General features: G+C 45.8%; 1 protein-coding gene across 3 annotated transcripts in view; it reads right to left on the bottom strand.

Moving 5' to 3' along the window:
• Nucleotides 1-1,720: 1,720 nt before the first annotated feature.
• RUNX2 (RUNX family transcription factor 2) overlaps nucleotides 1,721-18,040 on the bottom strand; it is a 135,793-nt gene continuing 119,473 nt past the window's right edge. For 2 of the 3 annotated variants that reach the window (XM_066251654.1, XM_066251670.1), the window contains 2 exons: nucleotides 7,648-7,713; nucleotides 1,721-6,114 (listed from right to left, as the gene is read on the bottom strand). In XM_066251654.1, coding sequence (XP_066107751.1) covers nucleotides 5,636-6,114; nucleotides 7,648-7,713 — 545 coding nt within the window. In that variant the 3' untranslated portion in view covers nucleotides 1,721-5,635. The remainder of the gene's footprint in view (nucleotides 6,115-7,647; nucleotides 7,714-18,040) is intronic. The other variant, XM_066251661.1, reaches the window with a different exon arrangement.

The following is an 18,040-nucleotide window of genomic DNA, read 5'->3' as shown; positions in this document are numbered from 1 at the left end:
GAAGAAATGTCTGATGATTAAATATGTAGGGGAGGCAGGGGGCACAAGGGGTCAGAAACACTGGAGGAATTGCTTTCTTCTCCCGCCTGTCGTTTCCAGTAAGAAACAGAAGCAGCCATGATCCACATGGCCAAGCAGCCCAACACAGCCCCAGCTGCGCTCTGCCGGCGGGGGGAGGGGGGAGGGGCCGCACACGGCAGCCCGGAGCCGCCTGCGCCACCCAGCCAAACCTTAGGTGCCGTCAGGTGACGGGTGGAAAAGGCTGGCGATGTACTGCCATCACTGGGAAGCCCCTGTCTTCTGCCTGGCTACGTTTTGCTGAGCGACATTTCTGCACACCAGATCTGTCAGAAAAGCCTGAGCTGAGAATCTAGACAGAGCCCAGTGGTTCTCAGTCGGGGAGAGGGGAGCAGTTTTCCTCCCAGGGGACCTTGGTTGGTGACTGGACACGTTCTTCGTTATCAGGACTGGGGCCATGCTGCTGGCGTCTAGTGGGTGAAAGCCAGGGCTGCTGCTGACCCCTCCGTGCAGGGGACAGGGCGCCCTGCACGCACACTGGAGGACCACCCTGCCGGAAGTGTCTCCCGGGGCGTGGTGGAGCCCAATGCCTTTCCCCAGGCCCAGGGCCCGAGCGAGAGCGAGAGCCAGCGGAGGGGAGTGACTTACCCTAAACCACGCTGCCCCACACAGCTGTGGAGGGAAGAGCACCACTCAGCCCACCGCCCAGGCGACACCTTTGAAAGTCACACAGATGTTTCATTTAAAAAGATAAATAAGGATACATCCTCAAAGAGCTGCCAACACGTTCTCCGGCCTAACTTCACTCAAGTGCTTTCAAGGATGTCTCTGAGTATTAGACATGAGCTGCTTCCAGTTTCTCAGAAAAACAGTGCCAGAGGGGTATGAATGAGCAGGCCCCAAAGGGGGCCTCCAACGTGGGTGTGACATGGGTCCCCAGCCAGGCACTGAGCTTCTCTGTGCCACGGCTTCCTGGTCCCTCGTTTAGAACTGTGGTCAGCCGAGGCCTACAGACGGCACAGGACCTAGAGAAAGGCACCGCTCTACCCAGGCCCTCAACCTCAGCACAGGGGAGGGACTTACCGAGAACAAACAATGGCCCAGGAAAAAATAACAAACCTACAAACTACATAGTCATGCTCATGAGTAGACTGTTTCTGAGGCTAGAGCTCCTGAAGCCCAAATCCATTTTTACTCCTCTTTCGGCTTCGTTTGACTTTCTGTTTAAGAACCCGAAGGAGAGGGGGGAAGGAAAATCGAGTACCCACTATGGCTGGGCCATCTGTGGTCTCCTGATTAGAACCAGGGTTTGCTCGCGGGCCCCTGTACGTGTGCCCAGAGAATGGAGTCACAGAGCCCCAGGGACTGCTGTTCTTACACCCAGGCCAGTCCCATAGTTGGAAAAAGGGGCTTCACCCCCAGATGGCGTGAGCGGTCACAGGCCCACGAGGGAGTCCGTTCACTGCTCCATCCTTCACCCGCCCCCTCTCGGAAGAGGACAAAATGAGACCCCCAGCGCTTCCCAAGATGTGTTTCCCTCCCCCCACGAGTCCTACAGGACCTCTGCTCTCATGCACCCTGGCAGGTCTTATGACCGGTAAGTACCCAGGTGTGCGCAGGAGGGGACGTCGGACTAGAGAAGAAAGCACGGACGAGAAAAGACCCAATATACACACATAACAAAACCAAAAAAGCCATTTTATTGAAAATTAAATTCAAACTTCAAATTAATATTACAATCATGAGAAAAATGCCAAATAATTCCATTTACAGTTGCAACATACAATACAAATAGTCCCTTTGAAGTTAAGAGTAAACTTATCCACAATCATGACCTGTGGCACAAAGCAGAATTTGTACAATATGTGCATGGAAAGCAAATCTTGGGCAACAGCGATTGGAAAAAATAAAAATGAAAAGCTTGTATTTACACAAAATGCTACAAATATTTTTGTTCCACAGAAATCTAAAAATGGTAAAGCATATCCAGAAAAAAAATGGAATTTTTATTCAGAATACCTAAGAAATTACTGTAAGTTATGGGTTTTGGCTGATATATGTCAAAGTACTGCAGTAAAAAGCAAACAGTTATTTGTAAACATGAAGTAAACAAACATCTAAAAAAATTCTCACATAGAAAATATTTTTTTAAAGGCATTATCTTTTTTTTAAGAATAACAAATTCAAGGTTTGGAAGAGTCGTCTTTTATTTATTTCATTTGTGATTGTTCTCTCGGATATCATAGATATAATGATTGTTTCTGCGAATGCTTTGTGTCTCCATGTACTGACCTAGGCTCTGAGTCAGTCCCTATCCTGGAAATGGCGGGAGCGCTGTGGGCCAGCTCGCAAATCCTCTCCCCTCTGCACCTGCCCTGGATGGTCCCTAACTGTATGCATTTCTCTGCTCAGGTTTGAAAGGCTCTGGTGGGGTTAAGACCGTCTGAAGGGCAAACAATCAGTCTGTTGAGTCTCTGAGTTCCCGGTTGGATGTCATAGGTACCAAAGCTGTGGTATCGGTTCTGGAACTCTGACATAGGTTAAAAACTGGTGAGACAACTGAAACAGATTATTAAAAAAATAAAAAAAATTTTTTTAAAAAAGGAGAGACTGTTGTCCACGCTGTCAATTTCAACAATGTTTGTGCTACAGAAAGATCCAGGCTCTTTGAACCTGAGGGAAATGGAAGTGTTGACTGATACTTGGTTCCCGAGCAGTACGGTAAAGGCTTTGCTTTGGTCTTGAAATCACAAATCATACACGTGACCCAGTGTGAATAAAGGGTTCAGAAAAAAAAAAAAAAAAAAAAAAACGTAGAAGAAAAATTGAACCCTCAGGCCAAATTTGACCTAAAAATGTGAATTACCCCATTAGAGTGGTTGGAGTGAGGGTAAAACGGATGAAGTACTTGAATTTTTCCCAAGGAAAAAAAAAAAAGTTTAAGTGTTTTCGGATTGCTGCCTGCAGCCACTATAATATTTCAACACGAAAGCATCCCTAAGGTCACTTAGTATGTGTACTGTAAACTTAAAAAAAAAAAAAAAAAAAAAAAGCCCTTTTAACATTAGAAAATAATGTACAAATATAGTACCTTTTTAATTATTAAATAGGGTACAGCTGGCACTGGCAGTAACATTTTTCTGTCAATTTCTTAAAACTGAAATGTGTAAGCAGACACTGGCTTCTTTAAGTGCTGCTGACACAAACACACACATTTTACACTTACAAATAAATGAACAGTGGCCTGCTTCAAGCTACCACACACAAACAATAAATAGTATCAATTCCTACTTCCATCTTAAGTGACAGAAAAGTGGCTTCTTTACCTAAGCATACTTGGTACACAACCTTTAGAAGGCAAAGTGTTTTGGTTTGGTTTGGTTTCCCCTCGATTTTTATTAGGAGGGGTCAGGATGGGTCTCAGGGGAGGGAATACCCAGGCAGGAAGCACAGGCCCAACAGCCCGGCAAGGTGCCCGGCACACCCGGCATCTTAGAAAGGGGGCTTGAGAACCACTGGAGAGAGCCAGGGGTCTATAGGACTGGAGGCAAATCTCTGCAAAGTTTTGTTGACCGGGGCACAGAATTCATACGGGTGTGGGGGTGGGGGGCTGACCTGTGTGTGGTGGGGGGGCAGGCATTTTTGCCTGGCGGTGTCCTTAAGTGATCCTGGCTTGGATGAACAATTCACACTTGAGAATCTGCCAGGTGGCCATCAGGAGTGGTCAAAGTGCATCCTATGGGAGGGCCTTAGCTCAAACTCATATAGACAGTAGTAGGCACCAAACTGCACACAGCTTTGCCTTCCCTTTGCCCTCCACTGTGAGAAATGACCACGTCTCAGGTTGTATCTGGGGCCCCACAGGCTGTGTGTGTGTTCTCTCAGCTCAGCTATCTGCTGGATCAGACCCTGCTCTTGCAAGACAGTGACTTCAGACTGCTCCTTTCAATGCAAATTCTGCGGAGAGCTGCCCGTGGGGGCTGGGTCGGCAGACTTGGTTCCCCTGACCTACTGTGCAGTAAGGCGGGGTGGTTCAGCATCTCGGGTGCAAGTTTGCTTTCCTGTATTCCGTGCCTCATTATTGACCCTCCAGCCGCACACAAGGCTTTTGGCTCACTACGTCTTCACTGTGAAGCCTGGAGATTTCAAGTTCTGCTTTAACGAGGAAACCACAAAATGTTCCTCTGCAGTTCAATGATTCTCTTGTGCTTGTCTTTTTGATATGACAAGAGTCATGGTTATTTGAAAGAAATGAGCAAACCACATCCCTCCAGCATTTCATGCTGATATAGGGCACCGTCAGTGATAAAGGGCAAAGAGTTGTTTGTTTGTTTTTTTAACTCCCTAATTATTGCTTTCAAAGGCAAAAGCTGTGTTAGAGGCAATCGAAGATCTGAAAGAACGAAACATAACATTTCCTTCATACATCACAACAAGCTACATCTAGAATATCTGGAGAGGGAAGCACTTTTGAAAATCACATTGTGCCTGGATGAACTGAAATTGCTTAGCAATATTTCAGGTATGGCTCTAGCCCACGGAAGAAATTTGTCACTTAATAAAGAGCACTTTTAGAGACCGAAGTCAACATATCAATACACTAAGAAATGTCTCAAGGGTCCAAATGTCATTAAATAATTATAAATATATCTTTAAAGTTATATGACCATTCACTTAGCAAGTTACCTCAGATTTTACACATATTCATAATTTAAAAAAAAAAGAAAACAATAACACACAGCCAAACACAAACACTATCTATACCATCATGGCTATTATAAAATATTGCCATTTTCAGTTTCGCATAAAAGGAGGAGAGGGGGTTTCAGGATGGTATTTCTTTTTTGGTTAAATGGGAAAAGGGAGGAAAAGTATATATATAAAAAAGTAAAATAAAATAACCTTTCCTGATCAGTATTTTTGAAGTCACTTTCTTAAAGTAGGGGGAGGAGAACTGAACTGAACAGTTCAAAGGAGTACTTGCAGCCAGTCTGAAAGCTGCGTTTGGGACAGGGACGCTGTGACAGAAGCATCCACTGTCCCCCTCGTCCCTCTCCGCGCACCGCGCCCGGCTTTGTAAGCTGGTGGGCAGAGCGCACAGTGCCCACGCAGCGGCTGCCGTGAGGACGGGTGCTTTCAGGGCACAGAGAGGAAGCGGCTTTGCTCTTCTTCCTCCTGAACCTGGAGTCCACCTCTGGAATCCGTATCTGAAACAGGTTACTTGTAACAGACCAAACAACAGCAACAAAAATATCTTTTTCCTTTGTAAAAAAGCACTGTTTTGTTTTTTAGTTTTATTTCTTTTTTTTTTTTTCCATTTAAAGGAAGATAGAAAACAATTTGAAACCTGATTCTGATTGTCTGTCTGGGGCCTTTTGCCTCCCAATAGCTACCCTCTTTTGGTTGTAAGAGCACGACTGAGTGAAAAAAATCTTCTAAGAAACAGGCACTTTGTAGATGACTGAGTAAGTGAGTGAGTGAAAAAAAATCTTCTAATAAACAGGCACTTTGTAGATAGCTAATTGATATACATATATACGCACTCTCTCTATATATGTATATATTGATACATTTGGGGTGTGGCTCCCAGATACCGCTGGGCCACGGCTGAGGAATCTCAATATGGTCGCCAGACAGATTCATCCATTCTGCCACTAGAATTCAAAACAGTTGGGGAACTGCTGTGGCTTCCATCAGCGTCAACACCATCATTCTGGTTGGGCAGATTGGGATTTAATAGCGTGCTGCCGTTCGAGGTGGTGGTGCACGGCGGAAGCATTCTGGAAGGAGACCGGTCTCCCCCCGGCACCATGGGGAACTGATAGGATCCTGACGAAGTGCCATAGTAGAGATATGGAGTGCTGCTGGTCTGGAAGGGTCCGCTCTGGCTTTGGGAGGAGCCGGGGTAGGGTGGTGGCAGGTAGGTGTGGTAGTGGGTGGTGGCGGACATACCGAGGGACATGCCTGAGGTGACTGGCGGGGTGTAAGTAAAGGTGGCTGGATAGTGCATTCGTGGGTTGGAGAAGCGGCTCTCAGTGAGGGATGAAATGCTTGGGAACTGCCTGGGGTCTGAAAAAGGGCCCAGTTCTGAAGCACCTAAAAATTATAACAGAAGATGGGGGGGAAAAAATCTGTAAATATCAATTAAAATAATGATAGAATTTTTACAAGAAAAAAGAAAACTTTAGCTTCCCCCATAAAAAAAACAGCAAGCCACAAACAGATCTTCAAATGCACCAATCACTACACATTCTTTTTTTCTTTTTCTTTTTTCTCCCCACATTATATAGTTTTGTAGCATTTATTCTGAAGCTCTTCAACCCCAGAGAATCCCAAAGGGCTTTAAAAACCCCAATGTGGGCCAGGTCCTGTCTGTAAACCAACCCAACACTCCTTATATAGATCCACTCACCAGGCTTTAAGACTGAATCTTCACTGATTTTTTTTTTCTCCTCTCTTTGTTTCTCATTGCACCTCAGATATTTGAAAGTGATTCTTTTAACTAAGGTGGACTCATCTCATTTTCTCAACCGAATGTAGAGAAATTCCAGGTACCAATCAGTGAAGGAACTTGAAAATGATACACGTTCCTATCACTTCAACTCTTGAAATAATTCAAAATCTTGTTTTATTCTTCATCTTTGGTAACGGATTTCAAAAAATATCAAATCAGACTGAAATCAAAGAAGATCTCAATGTACTTTAGAACTATATTACCTATCTGGGGCATATAGGGGGAGTCTAGCCCTGTATCTCCTAAGGGTCATCAACTAAATAAGCGGGCTTTAAAACCGGGATGGGGGAGGAGGCTTAGAACCTGGAAATCACTGCATTTCAAGCCTTGGTAGTAGACCTAGGACCTGATGTAGGCCAGGTGCGGGGAGTAGCTTTGGTGGCAGGCTACTCTTTGGTGTAGGGGAGCTATGAGGAGGAGCCCCTCCCATCCACTTATCAGGCCTTGTACCACATCTTACAGAATTTGCCTCAGGCCAACTTGGGTAACTTGGAGGCAAAGACAGGTTTCCCTCTGAGATGTAAAGTCATTTAGCTTCTAAAGCCAACAATATGCTTCCTTGATAGATACTTCTGGTGCTTAACTTATGAAACCACAGTTATAAAACCACTTCATGTGGAAATTAGTTTTCAAAGACTGGGTTATGACTTTCTAAAATAGAATTGTGACAAGTCCTTTTATAATGCCGGTGGTTCTGAAGATTTTGATCCCATCTAAAATCTTCCCATTCTTTGGATCTCATGTCTTTGTTTTCCCAGAAGCTTTTGTCTATAAGAGAAAGTGCTTAGTGATTCTCAGAGGCCCTGGTGAGTAGGTTCTTCTTCAGCCCCACAATTTATTCAGCACTTGATCTTAGACACTACAGTACTTATTGAAGGAATAACCCTAGTACTTTTCTTTAAAGGTGCTGAGTTGAGAGTGGTTATTTTTGTTAAAATGCACACTGCCTGTGATCTTTCTAAAATGCCACGGGGTAAGCACCGGGATGTGCATTTGTAATCAAAGTTGGCTGTTTAAAAGCAATATATAGTTAACGAAAGTTTTTTCTCACCAGTAGGACAGTAGCAGTCAGGCAGCCCCACCCGGCCCAGCCCAGCAATTGTTAAAAGTCTCACCTGCCTGGCTCTTCTTACTGAGAGGGGAAGGCCAGAGGCAGAAGTCAGAGGTGGCAGTGTCATCATCTGTAAAACGAGGGGGATGAGCTCTAAGTTCCCTTCCAGCTCTAAGTTCTACAGCAGTGAATTCCGAGACAGAAGGAGAAGCAGCAGCCTCAGGGCAGGGGAAGGCAGACAAGGTCCCACCCCCTCATTAGCACTTCCCTGGCCTCCACAGGCCCAGAGGCGGAGGGTAAAACGCTGGTGCCCGGCTTCTAATACCGGAAGCAACCGCTTTCAAGATGACAAACCAAAACTAACAGTCTGGGCAGTCACTCTCTGCTTTTTATAAACTCTCCCATCCTCAGCTGACCTCTACCTAACCCCTCCCTCAGACAAAATTCTGACAAGCTCAAGTTTAAAAGTCTAGAAGCTGTGATTATGACAGAGCAGAGGAGATTGGATGTCTCCCTGCCCTGTGCCTTGCAGGACACTGGCACAAGGGCACAACGCGGAGGCCCCAGATGCTCTTCGGCCAGCCCTCGCGCTGCGGAGCGCCCAGGTGAACGTGAGCGAGCGGGCAGAGCTAATACTTATAGGCAGCCCACTTCTATACAGATTCCGTTCAGCCCAAGACTGGATCATGTGAAAGGAACCAGAATCATGTGATCAATGTCAAACAGGAAGAAGTCATACCTAAGCATCAATGTTTGCCCCCACGGAAGCAAAGAGCTCACACAGATAGGCTTGCCAATGTAAAAAATGCTTCTCGCGGGTATTTGTACTTGAAATATACTGAAGTCATAATTAAAATTCCATGTGGTTTCCCTTATTTTGGTGCAGAAGCCTCATTAAAACCCTTTCTCTGGGTCCCTGCCAGTAAACTCCAATACGGTTCTGAATCTATCCCTCCACACTCCCCCCCCCCCCACTCCTCTGCTTTACCTGATACATTTTGCTGATGTTTTTATTACCCGTAGCATGCCAGGATCGCTGCACCTTTAGTTTATAGAAGCCAGCTAATGCAAATCAACATCCATTTTTCAATTAATGAGCTCTGGCTGTGGTTTTACAGTACATAATGCAACAAATTTCCGCTAGGTTTACAGAATTCTGAGCGATCATTTTTAGATATTTGAGACGGTCAGGTCTTGAGGAGCAACTCCTGGGCAAAATGTGAACGTTAAAGAAATTATACAGCAATTTTATAACTTACAAAAAATAGAATTCTCTGGAATTTGCTTAGTCATTCTGTGTTAACAAGGAATGTCTCTGAAACATATGCAATGTTTTCTGTATGAAGAATATTAACAACTTGCTACAGTATTACATGAGATCCCTTACATCAGCAATTTTCCGCGTGTGCTGCAAGAATTTTTTAAAACATGCAATACCTGACTATTTAATCAGAGGCACTGACCTACTTCCCCATAGATTGTCAAAGAAAAAAATCACAACAGCTAACACAACAATAGCCATCAGTATGAATGTATCAAAATCACACCTTTTTTTTTAAATCAGCAAAAAAATATTATATATTTTTGGTGTGCCACAGAATTTTAGAAATTAGTTTATATGTGCCATGAGATGGAAAAGGTTGAAAATCGCTGCCTCATATTATAATCTATGATGGGGAGATGGAAAAAATATAACCCCCTTCCTTATCTTCAACTTACTTATAATAATTGTTAGATAATTAAATTTTCTTTCACCGAATAGGGTTGTAGCTATACTTCTAATTTGTTTTGTACATGAACTCAGATGCTCTTTTAGACCGCCTTCTTGGGTTATTTTAACATTGTGTCCTACTTTCTCGTTCCTGTCACTAGCCACATTATAATTATACATTTAAAAAATGGACATGGGTATCATATCAACTAAAGAAAATGTACTATTTACTAAAAGGGTCAAGATAAAAGCCTAGGAAGTTCGAAAAGCACTATCACCCCAACTTCATTTTATGAACGTAAACCCAAAGCTCAGTCACTACCCCAGTGACGTGCCTTGTAGGGTCCCCGCTCCCTAGAGCCTGTTTCCAACTCCTGACTACAACCTACTGATTCAATAAAGCCAGGACTGCCAGGAGTTACTTGAAACCCATGATAAACACGGTGTATCCTTCCGATGGGCTGGTTTTACTTAACTTGGAGTCGGACACACTGTGCAACAGACTCAGATAGGATATGCAGTCAACGTGATGTTTGGGTGAATTTATAGACAAACAAAACTTCTGCACTTGTGAGGCTTCAGGCAATGCCTCCAGATCCCCTAAGGCACCCACGTACCTTCCCTCTGCTGGCTGGGTGCTCTGATGGAGAGCTCCAGACTGATCCTACTCTAACCTGGCCATGCATAAAAGAGCCGAGGACCAGAGAAGGGGAGCCATTTATAAAATCGCAACGCTTAAGAGAGGCTGAGCGGCAAACTACACAGACCCCTTTGACTTCTGACCTCTTTGCGATCTTAGTTACACCTTGAAGGGATTTTGGTTGATATAATCATGTGTGTGTGTGTTTGTGTATGTGTGTGTGTGTGTGTGTGTGTGTGTGTGTGTGTGTATATATATATATATATGTGTGTGTGTTTGTTTGTTTTCCCCCCTGCCATAGAAGTCTATTTGCCTAAAAAAATTTAAGTAGGCTCTTCCAGTGCTTACATGATGCCTCAATGACAGTTACTGTCTGTGGGATACTACTAAGAACTCTATTAGGTCTCATTGTTGATCTAACCTACTAAATTGTAAGCAATTAGTTCAGTTGCTCACGGCATAATGTGAACGAGACCCAGGTCAAGGGTCCGATTCCCTCAGGACCTGCTGGTTGCCTCCAGATCATTTCCCTCCAGACCTGTTATCTGCACCCGGGCTACAGTCAGCTCGCAGATGGACATCGCGGTCACAAACACAGATGCAAAAACCTTGCTCATTAAAACAGCCACCACAGCAAAAGCTTCCACAGCCTCATGGACCGGGGTGGGGGAGGGAGGTGCTATTATTAATAAAATGCCCAGGAAGCACAAATAAAAATAAAATCAATGTTAAAAACAATCTTTCCCCCCACCCCGTCCCCAAGGACTATGGGGGGAAAGGAAATAGCCTCTCTTGCCCCAACCAGGTTTCCTGGGTCTTCAGAGCAAGAAAGTGTGGTAGAAAGAAGTGAGACCATGGCAAGGGAAAATAAAAGAGAACCTCTGATTTCTCGTCCTTGTGGCCGGCAGCCCCCACTCAGCGTCTTTCGCACCCTGCGTCCTAACGCTGGCTCTCTTGGGTCATGCGTGACCCCTAATAAAGAGTGCGCTGGTGAGGGCAGGGAGCAGTTTCTGGTGAGGGCAGGGAGCCATCCAGTCCCGGTTTCTCTCCTTCAGTGCTTACTACCAACGACACCTGACCTGATGTTTCTAGGCCCTTACACATTTAGTACTTTAACACACATTTTCTCATTAGAAGGCCCTCCGTGTAAGTAACGCCTGGTTGGAAACGAGCAAGCAGATCTCTAGAATGATCTCTAGAATGAAAGGAAATAGTACTTAAAACAACAACAACAACAAACTGGATACTTGCCATTTGAGGCTGTCAGCTGGGAAACACTGTATCTCATCCCCAGCAGCAGCGGGATGGATTTACACCCACCCACCCCAGCCGAGAGGGAAGCTCTGGGCAGAGAAAAGAAGGGCCTTCAATCCACGTGGAACATGCATTGGCATCTGTACAGCTCCCTGTCCCACTTTCTTAATGCAAGGGTATAACCGTACACAATGAAAAGCCATCATACTTCTCAGCAATGAGGTGTGAACTTCAAAGCTTCACTGGGGCCTTTTAAATGGTAGGAGTTACTGCTCCAACAAATCTCAAATAAAGCCCAAGTCCGTTTTATTAACCCCCTCACGGCATTCTTTCCAATGGAACATGTACTACCCCTGGTCTCAGCAGAGCTGCTCTCCTCTAAGAATCTTCTTCCTCCTCGACAACATTTCGGCGGCGCCCTCCACAACAGCTCTATTATATAATTTCCTATTCCACTCCTGTTCCAATAGCACTCATTTTCCATATCATTCTTTTGGGCTCTTGGTCAATGCTTTACTGAGTTATTAGCTGTTTCTTCAACTGTTCTCTCCAACTATAAAGTAAGCTTTGGATGGTACAGGCCATGATTTCTTTCCCTCTCGTATCCTTCAGAACCTTCTAAGAGCTTAAGTGGATGGAGGGGTAAATGAATGAACAAGTAAATTAGGGACTGGGAACACTGTATAATAACATACATTTTGGACACATTAAAAATAAATATAATAAACATTAAGTCATGTTGACATCAACATGAATGGTAATTCAAATACCATTCCATACCTATAAACTTTTGCAAAACCCTTTAAAGAGTGTTCAAAGCTCTTTGCAAGCATCGTTACATCAGTTGAACTCATGGCCCCACAGATGGCATTTCCCAGTAGTGAACAGACAGATGCTTCTGTTCCGCCACCAGTGTGGTCCCCAGTCCCCTTGGAGCCAGCATCTGTGTGAACGTCTACCCCGGGGAGCTATGGGGAGAAGAGATGAAGGTGAAAGAGTAACAGGCCAGAAGTGCACGGCCTAGTGGCAAGTTAGTTAGCAAGCTCATCCTCCTCAGGGTCCCAGGGTAACTGCTGCCTGTAAGGTCCCATTATTTACCATTTGGAATAGGTAGTAAGGGTAACATAGGGTACAGCTCACATGCTATCTGAATTTCTAGACGAGCACACAGAGCTAGTATGTCAGAGTCAAGAATCACAGATGGCCTCTGCAAATGAAGAAACGGGAGCCTGGAGACACGGCGGGTCTGAGGGACATCACAAGATGAAAGTGCGGTCCTGGCCCAGATTCACGCGTTCTGCTCTACCTCCGCGGCTCCGCCACAGCGCGCGCGCACGCGCGCGGGGGGGGGGGGGGGCTGGTAGAGGATCTGCCTGGGGTTCCCTTAGATCTGAGCTCTGTGATAACACACCTGGAAGGAGAAAATCTTCCACTCACGTTACCTTTTCTGGCCACACAGGTGGCAGAGCCTTACAACCAAAGGGTGTCACCCCCGACCAGCACAGGCCAGCCACCTTTCACACGGCATGACTGAGCAACTCTGCAAATGAGCAAAGAATGAGGAGGAGGAGATTGGCGTGTTCAGAGTCCTCTGTTATACTTTACACCAAGGTCACGTCTACTATTCTTTGGGGTAAACCCCTCTTCATGGCAGAACTCATCTCAGGACCCTGCCGGGGGCTTCCCTCACACTCTCCCCAGCCTCACCGCCACCTCTCGTCTCTCTGCAGACCAAGGTAAGTAAGTACTGTCTGTAGACACCACCATTACCCAAGGACTTCTCAGATGTATAAATTCTTGCTATGGTTTCTTTATCATATGCATCTTGAATTATTTATAGTATAAATTTTACCTCTCCATGCATTTTAAGAAATTGTCATTGATTTTAAGATTTTTATTTATTCACTTTAGAGGAGAGCGAGAGAAGAGGGGGAGGAGCAGGAAGTATCAACTCTCGTTTGTGCCATGACCAGGTAAGCCCGGGGTTTCAAACTGGGGACCTCAGCATTCCAGGTCGACGCTTTATCCACTGCGCCACCACAGGTCAGGCCAAGAAGTTGTCATTGACTTTAGATAAGTATTTTCACTTTCCAACTAAAGGGAAAGCACATTGAGAATAAGAACCTTGTGTTCTTTTTGATCCTACCTCTTACACAGCACGGTGATGGGAAAAGACTAGTGCTTCCAAAAAATGTGCTAAATAAATGACCAGCACAGTCTAACGCAGGCAACACGACAGAGCAGAAATGCCATGTAAACGTTATCCAAAGCCAATCTTAGACTAGACGCAGACCGTTACTCTCTTTGAGGTTTTAAGCGATTTTACATCAGTTTTTTTTAATTTCCCTGATTTTGTCCCCTCACACAAAAATGATCAGGTAGCTTACCACTACATTCGTTTTACTTCTAATTTCATTAGGTAATAACTGGAAACATGTAGCCTACACGAGAAATGTCCCGGGCCATGCTGATGGAGAAGAAACCAGCAAAAGGAGAATGTGAAGTTAAAATTTTCTTAAGATAATGAAAGGTCAGGCTAGCAAACTCCATAGTTTTGCAAAAGAGAGGAAAAGTGCCTCAACTATCCAGTATAAATATTTATTTTCCGTGTTGTAATGAATTGTACTTTTCCACTGCATGCTAGCAAAATCTGCGAGGCCAGCTGATCCCAAGGCTAAGAAAGTACGCTGGGCTGCAGGAAGGGGGGCGGGGGCGGAACGCAACAACCTGGCAATCTTCAGAACCTTCAACCAGCCCTTAAACTCGCCCACATAGTGAGGATGTCGCTGGGACAGTGCAGTTCCTCTTTGTGAAGGGAAAGGAGGCCGGCGGAGGAAGAGGTGCGAGTGTCTGCGAGCCTGCAGGGAGAGTGAGGATGCGAGAAGGAACCAAGGCGTTGGGGGCGGGGGCAGAAATGGAGGAAAAAGGAGAGAGATCTCCTTGCTAGGCCTTGATTAAGGACTTTTTAAAGGCTAGGAAGGGTGGATAGTCTTTGAAACCAGATCCGCTGCAGGAAGGAGGCCAGCACCCAGGACACCGCGTCTTTCACAGGAGGCCACCCACGGTGCCGTGGCGGTCATATGACTGCTCTGTCACATCCTGAAGCCATTTCCAGCCCATGCACACGTCTGTGCTCCCATTTAGAGAGGATAGGATATATTGGGAACGCACATATGGAAACACTTTCAGAGAATCAGTTTCCATGAAATTCATAATGAGCCAAGTGGCCTCAGATGTGGTTGCGTTCCTCCGATTAGCCAGGAAAAAAAAAAAGGGAAAAGGAGGAAAAAGGGACAAATCCACCCTTTCAGACCTTATTTCAGTTTCAGGGAAATTAAAAACCACTAATGACTTATGGCTACCAAAACATGGAGCCACAATTAAGAGAGGAGGAACTAGGAAAAAGAGGGAAAGAGGTTTAAAAGCAATAGTCCATCTCTCCTAAAAATAACAGCTTTAATATCAGTGACCTTATCTTGGATCAGGAGGAGGCTGTCCTGTGATGGTATCTGCGTGGGGCTGGCTTAGTTCTCTGACTTCCTGGCAGACCGCAGTGCGCATGCGCACGTATGGGGGGGGCAATACGGAGGAAGGCGGAGGCTAAAAGACCCACTCTTATTTGATAACATATGTGGCCAATTAAGATTATTTTTTAAATTGCAACTAAATGATAAATTGTTCCTAAGTAAATCTTTCAGAAAAGCTTGGATGCAGAGGGGACAGCCTGGTATTTTCCTGTGGCCTGCGCTAGTGGTTACTCAGACTATATTAAAAGCAGAAATTTATGAACTGGTTGAGATGTTATATATTGGACATCGAAGCCTCGGTGATAGGAGGGCATTGCAGCGCAAGAAGGGAACAAATGGGGGAGAGTTTTGAAAGAGGGACATTTAACTGATAATAGTAAGTTAAAACACTTTTTAGATTAAAAACAAAAAAAACTGGCATAAAATGGGGTCAAGTTCCCATGAATTTTTAGATAAAACTAAAGACTTGAAAATGCTCACCTTGTGGGAACTGGGGTTGTCTGGGGTTATGTCAACAGACTGGGAGAGCAGGAGCAGGGAAGGGGTCCTGGAGTCTCCTCTGCCCTTTGGGGTACTTAGTGGGAAAATCTGAGGAGCGTTTCTTCAGAGCTCGGTAGCAAGCCTAAACCCATTGTCTAGGAATGCTCTGACCGACCGGAGGCTGCCTGATGCCGGGCTGGGAACCAGCACCAGCTATTGCTGCTTAACAGACCAGTCTCTGCTTTGCTCAAACCGTAGGGCTCCTGTGAGTGCTTTAATATTTGCAACATTCCACCGGGTGACAAGTGCCACTAAGAGGAAAGAGGGCTACTCAAAGCAGACAACCGAGATGTGATGGCTTCAGTTTGCAGAGAATCTTCATGGAAACAAGTTATGGTGTGTTAAAACCTCACCACAGCCTTGTGAGGGAGACGGTGTCACCCACCATGACAGATGACAAACAAGCTCAAAGCAGTGATTTTCTCCAGGTTATAGGACACAGCGGGCACAGTCTCCTTCACAGTGTCAGATTCAGTGCCATGCTCACCAAATTCTTACAGGTTGGCTATGTCTACCTGGAGGGCAATGACTAGGCTTCTGGTCAGTTTTCATCGACAGCCCTGGGGACGAAGGTGGGAATGGCATGTGGCATGGGGAGGCTGATGTGTGCCACTTATCTGCTATGTGTGACCCAGCCCCTGAATTTTCATATTGCCTTTACCACTGATGTCTTGCGTGATTTTAAACAAATCTTTTAAGTGACCCGGCAAAGGACACAGAAAGCAGCAAGCATCTCCAGCTCAAAAGAGTTTCTTTGTTAGTGGTGCTATTTGAACTAGCAGGGCCATAAAAGAAGAAAACTAGAAAGATTGGGTCCACGCTGGAAGAGATGGGGGAATCAGAATCCTGAAATTCCTGATTCACTCCACACACCCAGTTCCAGCCCCAACCAAACTCTTCTGTGAAAGAACATGCCTGGTGCAGTAGGAAAAGGAGCAAATCATCACCATAGAGACTGCATTCCACCAACCTCTGGAGGCACACGCTGTTTTCAGCTGGAGCTTCGATTTGCCACTTAAAGTAGGAACAGGTCTGCTCCTTTAAATCTAGCACCTATCCAGTCTCAGACGAGCCCCGTGACTGAGTCTAGCACAGATCCAGACAGGGCCAGAAAAGCAAGAGTTGGTTCTAGGCCACAGCTGCCCCCAAAGCACTGTCACTCAAAACCTGACAAACCTGGGGGACAGTTTTTCAAACATAATCCCCCTCAAAAGGCTTATTTAGCACCCTGGTGTGGTCCACCAGCCCTGAGGCCATCCTAGACCTTAAAGCACGTGACTCAGACAACCCAATGCTCCAAGACACTGGAACCAGATTACCAAAATGCTGCCCCATCTAAGCTCCAAGAGGTACGGCTATCCCCGTCCTAACACAATCAGTATTAACCCAGGATCAAAGCCACAGGCTTCGGTCTCCCGCTGTGTCCTGCCAGCCCGTCCTCCTCTTCGCCCTCTCTCCCTCTCTCGTCACGTGTACCCACTTACCTGCTCCCCCCCCCCCCCAGTGTGGGCCTGGGCTGATCATGCCCTGGGATTGGTTCCTGTCCCAGGAGGAAAATAGAAGACGCTTCCTGGTTTTGACAGAAGGTTGCCTTAGAATCAAGATCCTCTTTTGTTTGTGTGATGCATCTTCTGCCCAGATGGCTTATCTGGGCTCCTAAATCCTCGTCTTACCAGCTTCCTGGTTCCTCAGGATTTCCCTGTTCATGACTGCCTACCTGTTTTGTAACTTCGTGTCAGGTTTTGGGGGGTTTTGTTGTTGTTGTTTTCTTTTACCCCAGGTATGTGCACATTTCTAGATCTCTTATTAGGCGCTCAACAAATGTTTGCTGTAATAGTCATCTTGCCCCAAGTTACCTTCCCAGTCCTGTCTCTCACTCTACTCCTTCATGGGCACGACAGTCCATTCAAACTGGACCCTTCCTTAGTTCCTGTGCTGCCCTCCCCTTTCCCGCCTTCACGCCGTGGTGGTTATTCTCTCAGCGCTTGGCATCCGCAGCCCCTCCCTCCCTCAGTCCCTTGAAATTCTAAGCAGCCTTTAAAATCTACATCAGTCAGCTTTAGGGAGGCTTCTCCTGTGCCTGCTGTAGCGCGGTGCCTTCTCCTCCCTCCGCATCGGGTGCTTCCCTTGGACCTCGTGCCCATGCAGGGACGCTCCAGACACCTACTTTAGCGCGTCCACTGGCTTGTAAACTCCTGGACAACGGGACCTCTGTCCTACTTCTCTTTAAATGCACTGCAGCTCTTCCCAGCGTGACATTCAGAAAGTATTCCAGTGTGCGTGGGGGGAAAGGGGTGGGAATACCAGGCTTGACCTAACTGTGTCTCTGGTTTCTGCCTGTCTATCTTCAGCCAACCGCTTTTCCTGACCCAATACACCTGTCTGCCTGGATCAGGCTGGCTAGTTCCAGGGCCACAGCTCTGCTCTGCTCACCAGGTGTGGGTGCAGCTCTTTCTCTAACCTCTTCCCTGGCTTACTCCCTTATCCGAAGAACAAAAATGGGTTCTGGCTTTTTCCCATATCGACACTGACTCTCAAAAATAGTAACTGAATTAAAAAGTTTCGACTTTATATACTGCTTTTTAAGTTGTCACTGCTTTTACATACATCTGGTTTTACCTTCACAGAAAGACCGTGTGGTAGGCACGACGGGTACCAACTGATAATGAAGCTCGGTCGAAGAATGACGGTCTCGAGGACACACCCAGTTGGTGGCAGAGCTGAAATTAAACTGTTGGGTTTCCTGATGTGTGTCCTTTTTCCCCGCTAGACTTGTCTCCTTATT

The sequence above is a fragment of the Saccopteryx bilineata genome, chromosome 1 (genome assembly GCF_036850765.1).
Source record: "Saccopteryx bilineata isolate mSacBil1 chromosome 1, mSacBil1_pri_phased_curated, whole genome shotgun sequence".
Lineage (NCBI taxonomy): Eukaryota > Metazoa > Chordata > Mammalia > Chiroptera > Emballonuridae > Saccopteryx > Saccopteryx bilineata.
This window is presented reverse-complemented; position numbering and strand designations above follow the sequence as displayed.